We start from the raw sequence: 10711 nt of genomic DNA on the forward strand, positions 1-10711 counted from the left end.
AATTTTCCAGAATTCTTCAATTCTGCCTGTTGTTTTCTTGCGCCTCTTCCAGCTTTTGTGGAAGATATTGCAGGCATGGATTTTTCACATGTTTAGCTGATCACCAAACGCTTGCTTCACATATCACTTGTTTTATTTTCAGGTCATAAATGAGTTGTCCATCCTGTTTCCTTTGCAAAATCGAAGGTGGGTTTGACGGCACACGAGTTGCGGCCGTTGTTAATGCCATAGCAATGATCCAAGTCTTGTTGTCCACAGACAGCTTTTATTGATGTTAAGCATGCGTTCCTATGTGGCCATTGCACCCAACACAAATACAAATTTGGAAGGAGGCCTGCTCATGTCCTCATGTTTTCCTCGAAGCCCTTAGATCCCCAAAGATATATACTTTAGGACAATAGCTGCACCAAAATACACATAGGCGGCAAAATGTTCTACTGTCAAATCCCATGAATGGCATTATTATATAAAAATCATTATTTTTCTTGGCTTATGCGTAATGGGTCGCTTGAATGCTGCTTATCCTGAGTGACTACAATGATTCAAGTGTCAATGCTTTTGAATCCAGCGCGCTATTTCCTAATATGTATTTGGCCCATCTTGTTTTGTCTTTCTAATCCTCTCCAACTCTGATGAAGTGTTCTATATTTGATGGCAAAAGGTGAATAACTTCCATTCCTTCGCAAGACCCCTTTGATTTCTTTTTCTTCAGAGTGTTTGTCATTGACGGAATTTGACAGTATGCCTTCTTTGCAATAAGAAGCCCCAAAGCTGAAGTCGTTAGTCGTACATCAGCTCCCTCCAACGCTTTCATAGCTCTCCATCAAAGCAGGATGTCATGCAGACGTTGGATGATGGGGTAGTTGCCTTGGGCGCAGAAGTTTCCATTGAAATCATCCAGCTCCAGAGATTTGGCAAAGGCTCCCCCAAACTCATTGTTGATTATGTAGTAGGCCTGGACAGGCAGCGGGGGAATTAAAAAAAAAACAACAACAACAACAACAAAACGTCCTAATAGCCAACTGAGTGCCACAAGAGCCCATTTGCCCACCTTGGCGTCGATGGTGGCATCGCTGTCTGTGTGCGTGTCCGGAGGGGCGATGTCAAAGCACACCTGAAATTCAAATGTAAACTTAGGGCAACATGTCTTGTTACAGCTTACCGCTGGTGGACGGTGCCACACCCCACCTGGTATTGGGCCCAGATGGTTGATGTGCCCACGTGCAAACCATATGCCGCGATTCCCATGTTGAGCTTTTTTTTGGGCGCTCCCAGGTCCACCCACAGCTGCATTGCGCTTTGCTAAAACACAACAAGGAGCGTTCATTGACACCGAGACACAAATAGCAAGGCTTACAAGCATTTTTGCTTCCGTCCTCCATTCAAAGGAAACTTTTTGGAGAAAAAAAAGGCAGCAAATCAGAGATGAAGTTTCACGGCGATGCTGGCTCACCGCATTGGGGAACGGTGCCGGGTCCTCACTGGAAGGATCTCGGTCAAGGTCGAAGGTCAACACGTTGAAGAAGTCCACATGACTACGGGTAAAAGGTGCAGCGCTGTAAGGGTTCGTCTTTCAACAAAGGCAGATGAGCAGCTATACCTGGCAAGCTGCGGAATCTCATAACCTTGCTGGATGTCTATTAAATGCGGTGACACGCTTGCGCTCAGCAGTTGCGCGCCTAGCGCCCCCTTCAATTCCTGTTGGTCACAAGCTCAACAAATAAAATCTCTGTTTGGAGGGGGACAGTTTCAAGAAGCACACCTGCATGAGGAGTGTGAATCTCTGCTTGTCCACTGGCTGATGGACGTTGGTTTGATACACCCATAAGATGTTGACACCATCAAAATCGTGAACGTTCAGGACATCCAACAGTGTTTGGATGAAAATGGCCCGGTTTTTTGGTCTCAGTCTGTGAGGGGAAAAAAAAAGCCAAGCTCTCATGAAAAAGAGCACATTTGTTGTTTGTATGCTTTTCACCTGCTATTTGGCGGCCTTGAGATACAAGTTGAATTTTTTTATGACTTTCACTCAAAATACTTGTATCGTACTGTAAATCATTTTTGCCCAGTGCAATGAATGCACCTGCGATTGGCTGGAAACCAGTGCAGGGTGTCCCCCCACCTACTGCAACAATTGGGATAGGTGCGAACAAGCCAACAATCCGTGTGAGGATAAGCAACTATGGAAAATGGATGGATGGAGGTTTGGGTTGGATACAATGAATGCAAATGTCAGTCTTCTGCCCACTCCCAAAAAACCCTTACATTATGATAAGGATCTGCTTTTTGAAAACAAAGAATTAAGAGAAAACTTCAACTTTGGTAAGTTCATTAGTGAGCTGCACGAATTCAATGCAGATGATAGATAAAGAATCCAGAATTGTCATATCACCAGTCGACTTGTATCACCCCATCATTTGTGTTCAAAGTAGCCCTCGTCTCTGAAAGAGCTACTGTCCCTGACAATCATGTTCGCCATTGTTTGTTGACATTAAGCTAAGATAGCCTTCGTAAGGCAAATTTATATGCTTGTCTATTTGAAGGTGTATTTGTTTTTGGATTGAGGTTTAGTGTTAGCGTGGACTTCAGCTGGCACTGGGTGTGGCCCCAAACTGCTCAATGCATCATTTTTGACAACTTGCTCAATATTTGCCACGACTGCTCGTGTCTCAAGTTTGGGCCCACATAGGAAGAGAGGGAAAAAAAACAGAAATAAATGGGCAGACTGGTGACTTGTCTCTTGTAAGAGTGCTCGCTCGTATGTCAAGGCGCTGGCATGCAATGACTTTTTGGGACTTACATCTCCCTGGGAGTGTTGGTCAGGTCCACTTCCAAAAGGGTTTTCAGCTTTGGATTGCTGTTGGAGCAACGTTAGCATTCAAGGTATTCTAGAGGAAGGCAGAAGAAGCGTGCGCAAAGTCCAACCTGTTCTTATGCGCGTTGAAGGCTTCAAAGTTGTCATTTTGAATTGGGCTCGTAGGGGGGATTTGCATTTTTGAGTTAGGCTCAATGGAGCTGTAGATGAGGTGGCTGCACAGTTCGGCGTCAATGTCAGATTCAATGTCGAAGGGGTTAGAGGGATTGGAGGGGTTGGTGATCAGGCCTGGAGCACTTATATGGATGCACACCAGTCTGGTGGGATCTGCTGAAAAGAGAAGATGGGCAGCGGTGGAGCGCCGGCTGACGACTATCTTCAAAGCGGCGTGCCAGGCGACAACCTACCCGACGGAGGGACGGGCACCTGCGCCCAAGCGGCCCACGGCGCTGCGACAGCCAGGAGGCCTTGATGGGAAGTAGTAGACTGCGTCAAAGAGGCCGGCGGGCGCGTGACCTCGCTGCGCCTTACCTGCCACCAGAAGCAGCTTGTGCATGTTGTTGTTGCAAAAAAAAAACAGGCCGAGCTCGGACCACGTTTGGAGGACGACTCAAGGGCAAGCCCAAATGCTACCTGCTTGGACAGGATGGTAAATTGGGCAAAGGATCCTAATGGCTGAAAAAGTGAGCAAACAAATGACAATTCAAAAGGAAAGGTCAGTGATATCTTTTCAAATGGTCGAGAAGAAGCAGAAGCGCTCTCTGACGTGTCACCCCAAAAGACACGAGGCACACCCGTGGGGTGTTGGCGCACTCACCAGCTGCGAGAAAGCTGCTGGTGACTCCGGCTAGAAAAGTGAAGCTTTTCTTTCCTGTTAGATGCAGGCCCTTTTATACGCTGGCAGGTGGAGCTGCACATTGTTTTGCGGCCAACTTGGAGGAATTCAAATGACTTGATTACGGCAATAAGGCCAGCCCGGCAATTTGCTTGTCACTGAAGTCTGAAAGAAAACAACCTTGTGATTTGCTCTGTACACATGCAGGAAAACAAACAACAACACATCAATATTATTTCCTAGTGCTACTTTAGACTTGCTTCAAGTGGGAAGGCCCCAGCGGCAGCCCGGCATGCTTCCCAATTGGCGAGCTTCCTTCCCGATCTCCTTTTCTTTCCACAGAGGAAAGATTAGGGTACTTTTTCTAGACCGATGCCAATACAAGTACTCAACCCCTACCTAGTCACCAATACCACTGCTACTACTTCCTTGTCCTCACGTGGGTTGCAGGCCTGTTGGTGCCTATCCCAGCTGACTTGGGGGAAAAGGCGGGAGACACCCTCAACTGATTGCCAGCCAATTGCAGGGAACACAGAGACCGACAAACATTCATGCATCCAATCAAACCTATGAACAATTTAGTCAAGTCAAGACAAATTTATTTGTATAGTCCTGACTCACCACAGTCTCAAAGAGCTTCACAGGTGAAAAAGAACATGAATACAAAACAGTTTCCCGTGAAAAAAGCTGCCAGAATGCGAAGGATAAACTCAAAAAACCCATCTGGGGAGAATTAGAAACCTTTAGAGATCTTCCAGGCTCAACAGGTTGCATTAGATGTCCCATTACATGTTATGATATGTTAACCAGTGTTCCACGAGCCACCTATAGTTTGTAATTTTTTTTCAAATTGCTTTACTCCCGGATTGTAAAATGCTATCTGTATTGGCCACCCACCTTGAAATAAGAACGGGTATCAGGCTCACGGCCCGAGATGCCTTCTTTTCTAGATTGTGTTATGATTTTTCAAGACTGTTCAATTGGGGACCTTGAAAGTTTCACATTTTTGCAACTAGTTAAAAACCAGGACAATACAGTTTTGCTCAACATGAGCAATTCAATCAATTCAAACCAGGAACTATTCCCAATAAATGGAATTTCTACTGAAAGTGAAGATTCCATTATTACTTTTTAATCAAGTGCTGAATGCCATCTTGCCTAACCCTAATGATCTTTGCAGTGTTTTGCGCTTGCATGCTCAAGGGCTTGTGCCAGTCTGGTCACATTTGTATTCCTCGTAATGTCAAATGATGGAACGTTTCCACGTACACCCTGCTATATGCTCATAGACTTCTCTTGGTGCATTCAATGTCTATTTCTATAGCTGTCCTCCACTGTGACTTGTCGTTGAAAGCACTTCTAGTCAAGCGCACTTGCTTTCTTCGCTTCTTCATGCGGCTAGCGATTTTTGAACGCAAGTATTTAAGTTTTTGTTTTTCGCTAGTAATGTTGTACTGGCCCCAGTCTAACAAATTGTCCCCGTTCTTATTAGACATTGAGGCAGGAAGTTGCTGGAGTTCCAGTTTGCTGCAAATGTGAAAGAGTTCTATTCCTCTTTGAATGGCTTTGGCTGAGACAGGAGGCGAATGGCAGATGCATGGCCCAGACCAGTGGTTATGTTCGAGTCTGTGGAATGACTTCAGGGGGTCCGTGAAATAATTTGGGTGTTTTTGAACTGATTTAGTTTATCTTTTAACAGTTACAGATTTGTGCCTTGTTTGGCTTAGTCTTTGTTTTTAGTGCCGCCTCTGACCGCTTTTGATATTGCATTGAAAGTTCTTTACATGGGCTGGGTATTGGGTCTCCAAAGTGTATTGTGTATTGTAATATACTGTACAGTGAAACCTCGCTACTTCTCGGTTCTACTATTACGGATTCGCTACATAGCAGATTTTTTTTCCATTCACTACTTCGCAGATTTTTTTCTCATCACGTATGTATATTATAAGAGAGCCGAAACGCCAACGAAAAATGATGACTTGCTGAGAAGGTGATACTTCTCAATATGTTGAAGGAAGGGAGAAGTTACGTGGCCGTGGCATGCCATGGGAATGAACGAATTCACTGTTCGCTACATTAAGGATGAAGCGAACGTTAGGAAGACGGCAACCATCACCTTTCGCAATTAGCGAAGCGAGATGTTACAACTCGTAATAAAACGATCCTCCCTATGGAAGGTGCATTAGCAATCTGGATTGCCGACTGCCGGAAGAAGAACATAGTGACCCCCTTTCCTTTGAAGTCTTGCACAGCTGTGGTCATAAAAGTAGTGGTCTGGATGTTGAATTTAAGTCTAATCTGTACATGATCAAAGTTGATTACAATGGACAGTTTACACTTGAAATGCCATTTTATTATAAAAGAAATCTAGTTAACAGATTTCCAATGCCCTGGTGAACGTCATCTTTACTCCTCTGCTTCTCCCTCCTGCTTCTTGACAACAATGTGTGCCGGGGTACGTTTCATGAGTTACACAGTCCATCCCTATTGAGTTTCAATCTACTCCCACCCCACAGGGACATTCGTATCAGTCATGAAGCGCACCCACAGCAAAAGGTACACACACATTGTCAAGGCAGAGACACAGTAAAGAGCAGACATTTGCCAGACCATTGGAAATCTCTTACCTAGATTTCTTTTATAATAAAATGGTATTTCAAGCAGTGGCGGTCCATGCAAATATTTCACACTTAGGCCTTCAGTGATTGGACCTCTCATGTGCACATGTATGCATTACTGGGCTACGCAGGCTATTTTTCAGAGCATTTAAACATCAATAAACCCGCATCAGCAATTTAAATTCATCATTTTGTGTGCCAAAACTTGGAATAAGTAGTAATAATTTAATATTATTTTATAACGTCAACGAAGAGCAGGCAAACTTTAACAGGATTGTACACTAAATTACAAATGGCTGTACGCTAGATTACAAATGGCTATTTAATATAAGTGTCACATCTGGGCATGCTGAGTTGGGAGGAGGATGGAAGGGGACCCAAAAAATGCAGGAAAACTGAAAAATATGTGGCTCAAAAAAGGAAGTTTTAACAAGGGAATGAAGCAGGACTCAACCGGGAGCAAAACTGGACAAAGTGTCACCAGGCAGGTGAACCAAATCAAACTAGTGAGAACCCAGACAATAAAGGCAGCCGCGAGTGGAACAGAAACATGAACAAAACCCCACAACAACAAAAGCCAACCAAACATGGCAATTGAGTATGAATGTCATAAAATGACAAAAACATATTAACTCACCCAAAATCGCTGTCCCAAAGTTGTTTCAATACAAAATCCATTCATCTTTTTTTTTCTCAGAAAGACTTTCATGACTTGCTTGTAGAGTTTGTCTTCGCGTTACATCTCGTTGTATTGCCATAGATGCCAATGCTGAAAGTCGTGTCGGTCCAATTCCCGTTTTGCTCTTCTTCAGCCATTGTGGGTTTAGAAAAAAACCCTGTCTGCAGGTCTAGCTTCGACGTACGCTAACGCTAGCTGGTTGAACAACATGTTTTTTTTTTTCTCTATCTAACTACTACCATTGTTAAACATGGTGGATCAATATTGCACTACCTTGTTGGAGTGAGCGTCCACTTACGTCACGTTTCCTGAGGGTGTTTTTATTGGTCGATTGGCTATTGCAGCTGTTTAACAAAAATATAGGCCCATACACAAGATGTAATTGCACACTGCTCGGAAGCCTTCAACTGTTCAAGCGAAAGCCCAGGGCTTTCGGGCTCAGGCAGTCAAGAAGTCTGCCATCAAGCTTGCCTGCTGACATATGTTAGCTAAATTCTTGCAACTTATAAAGCACATTGTAACGGTTGCTTTTGTACATTTTTCCCCTTCATATCACGAAAATTACTGAGCATATAAAGAAATACAAAAACAAAATCAAACAAACCAAAATTTGAAAGTTCAAAATTACCATTTGAATTAAATGCAACGTGAGATTCTACTGCTCATCAATATGTTTACAAGGACACCATTGCACTTCCCGGGAACACATAGAAGAGCATACGGCAGGCAGGAGGGTTTTCTTTTTCTGCCGTTTGCCCTCCTCTGCTGCTTTGGTACATGAGCTCACTTGAGAGGTAACGTATTGTTGTCTGTTCCATGGCCTTAGCTTTAGCCACAGGCACGAGTAGTCAGCCTGCAGTTCAATGAGCTCATTTACCTGCCAGTTAAGTGGAAGCACCTGTGGCCAAAGCCAAACTGTGGAAAGGTTTTTACTTTCTGTTCCTGAAGTTCCCATCTCTGCAAATAACAAAATGACAAGGGACGACCCGGCAACTAACAAAGAAAACTAGGAACTAAATACTCACAATGTTAACAAGGTGACACCACACAGGGGGGCATCACACAAATGAGAACACTGACAATTAAGGAAGACAGACCTGAGCGGAACGAAAACATGAACTTGGAACATGAACAGAATTCCACAAAAACAGAAACCCATTAAGCGACAACAACAAATACAGTACAATAAAACAACAACTCTCAACCAAACATGACATTTTGGGAACTTTGACTTGAGAAAACGAGTTGAAATAGTGCTTCTTCTGTTACAGCTGTGAATTCACAAGTAGTGATTTGAAGCAACCCAATTTATTCACTCAACTGAATGTGCTTGGTGGTGCTGTAAAGTTGTCACATTGACTGTAGTTTGTACTATGAAGATGCAGCAATATAGAAGATAAACATCCAAGTCAGTTGAATCATATTGCAGTTAGCAGAAAGGGGTGCGGCGGGCTGATGGACATGTGACGGACATCTGATTTAATGTCCTTCCCGATGATTACAACGACAGATGAAAATTGCAATTCCGATATTTTTAATTCACCGGTTTTGTTTTTTTTTGTTTTTTTTTTTTAGCAGAATATGCAAGGAATGCTTAGAATGCATCAATGAAGGAAAATAATATTTTGGGGGTGTTTGTGGTGAGAAATCAAAATTGGAACATGCTTAAAGGGACCATTTTTTATTACAGACACCAGCAGGGGCTGCAGGTGCTGCATTTACCATTGTCCGTAGCAATAACAAACATGGCCATTTACGGAGAAGGGCCACCCCTCCTGTAATATATTGTCAAGATAACTAGAACTATCATTATATTTAAAACATACTGTTGGTCATTAAGAACACATTCATTTGCAAGTTTTTGAAATTTACAATCATTTAATGTATTCCCTTTTAATGAAAAATGGTCTAAATATTATGCATGCTCTCTTTAAAAGTTCCAAAAAGTTGATTTCTTTAGGTTATGGCCCCCTTAAATCTCTCTAAATAGTAGCAAATGAGAATCCCAATTCATATGTCAATCCATTTTTTGGCACACTTCAGTAAACACCATTTGTGACAAAGGGCAGACCTGCCCATAGTACTGGTTCATATTGAAATGTCAGCGTCCAAAATATGAAAAGTTTGTGACACTTACTTCCAAATTGCTTTTGTCACGCTTCTGCTTTTGAACGCTGGACCACCAAGGCACCTCCCATTCTTCCTGCCAGGTTTTTCGTTTTGGTAGAGCATATATGGAAAAGCATCAAAGCGCCAAAGCCTAAAAGATGCGGAAGGATAAATAAACCATAGCGTGAAAATGAAACAAAAGAAACTGACAACATATTTTAAGTGTCAACCTTAAAGCGGACCTATTATATTTAATAGTCGGGCGTAGGCCTCTGTGACATTCCTCAAAACTTTTGTCTGCCAAAAAGTCTTCTGGGCCAGGGCACTCACAAAGGCACGGCTGACTCATTTGGGCCACAGTTTTTTTTCACTTCTGCTTTGGGGCTTGGATCATTGAAAGTAGAACTTTCCTACTGGCCTGCTGCAAAAAGTGGCACTTGTTTGTCTCTTTCAATAACACATGACAGAAAAAGAAACTTTTCAATCCCTTTTCAAGACTTGGGCTCATCAGCTTTGCCTTTCGCGAGCAGGTGCCAAACTCCAGTCCCCGAGAGTCGTATCCTGCAGGTTGTGTAACTTTCTCTCTCAAACACACCTGCATCAAATGATTAGGATCATTCCCAAGCTCCTGCAGAGCTTGCTAATAAGATAATTATTTGAATCATGTGTGTTGGGGAGAGAAAAACACGCAGGGTACCGGCACTCGAGAATAGGGGTTCGACACCTATGCCTTTGCGCATCAATGGCGTTTCGCGTTCTTTGGGAGGCAACGTCGGTGGGAAAGCCTTTCACTTTTCTCTTGCCTTTGCCGCTTACCTTGAGGTGAGGGTTGCAGTGTCCACTTGTCGTCTGACAAAGCAAAGTGTGGCGGACAAACATACCGGCCGACCACTTTGCATCCGAGCGCAAAGGTGTGGCTTAACTCAAATGTGGAGGTGCCGCAGCTTGACATGTTGAAATTTCAAGACGCGTTTGTTGCCAGGCAAAGCGAATCGATGATAGAAACAAAGACTTCGTTGACCCAGACATGTAAGTTGGAAAAAGACTTTTTTCTTACATAATGAAGCTGATATAAGGGAAGCTCTTTCCCCAGAAAAGGACATGCGCCCCTGTTCACTCATGTTTCCCTACTTGTGGGACATTTGCCCCCGACACGTGTGTACTGTATATTTAAATGACTTCTCTCCAATCTTTGCGGTAAGACAGGCCCTGGCTCCAGGGTCCGCCAATATACGATTAAATAACATTATAAATAAAAAAATATATTACAGATTTATTTTCCTTTGAGTGACGCTTGTTATGGCTATATTCCCTAGTAAGGGTAGCCTAGGCTAGGCTAACTTAGTTTTCTTCGTATTTCTTGATTATCTCCAGCTTCGTTTTCATATAAATCACCTTCTTACTTCTCTCTTTAACATCACTAGCAATCTTGGGACTCAAGTTTGAATTAAGCACTGAAATGCATAATACATACAATATTGAAAGTACTCTCACACGAGATCAAGTCTTTAAGCAGCTGTCTTTGTGACGCCGTGCGCCGAGCAATAGCAGACATGTAGTGAGGCGTTGCAGCGGACGCCTGAAGTGGAGGCAAAACAACAAACATGAAAACGTAAGCCAGGGACGCCGTAACCTGAGGGTTCACTGTACTTGAG

The 10711-nt window shown here is 43.3% G+C and overlaps 1 protein-coding gene across 3 annotated transcripts; it reads right to left on the bottom strand.

Moving 5' to 3' along the window:
* Window positions 1–260: 260 nt before the first annotated feature.
* On the bottom strand, window positions 261–9190 carry LOC148421916 (acidic mammalian chitinase-like). Of its 3 annotated transcripts, none has more exons than XM_088417625.1 (12): window positions 9085–9190; window positions 3633–3815; window positions 3347–3490; window positions 3223–3282; window positions 2926–3142; window positions 2801–2857; window positions 1763–1910; window positions 1601–1698; window positions 1454–1535; window positions 1189–1302; window positions 1052–1114; window positions 261–955 (listed from the first exon to the last, which is right to left on the bottom strand). In XM_088417625.1, the coding sequence occupies exons 3-12, from the start codon at window positions 3369–3371 to the stop codon at window positions 824–826; spliced, it is 996 nt and encodes a 331-aa protein (XP_088273751.1). In that variant the 5' UTR covers window positions 3372–3490; window positions 3633–3815; window positions 9085–9190; the 3' UTR covers window positions 261–823. The 3 variants fall into 3 exon arrangements, with proteins under 3 accessions (XP_088273751.1, XP_088273749.1, XP_088273750.1); XM_088417623.1 differs by having other exon boundaries at window positions 2926–3145; XM_088417624.1 differs by lacking the exon at window positions 9085–9190 and having other exon boundaries at window positions 2926–3145; window positions 3347–3448; window positions 3633–3663.
* Window positions 9191–10711: the final 1521 nt, after the last annotated feature.

Source organism: Hippichthys cyanospilos, chromosome 6, assembly GCF_059441005.1.
Source record: "Hippichthys cyanospilos isolate Australia breed blue-spotted pipefish chromosome 6, RoL_Hcya_1.0, whole genome shotgun sequence".
Lineage (NCBI taxonomy): Eukaryota > Metazoa > Chordata > Actinopteri > Syngnathiformes > Syngnathidae > Hippichthys > Hippichthys cyanospilos.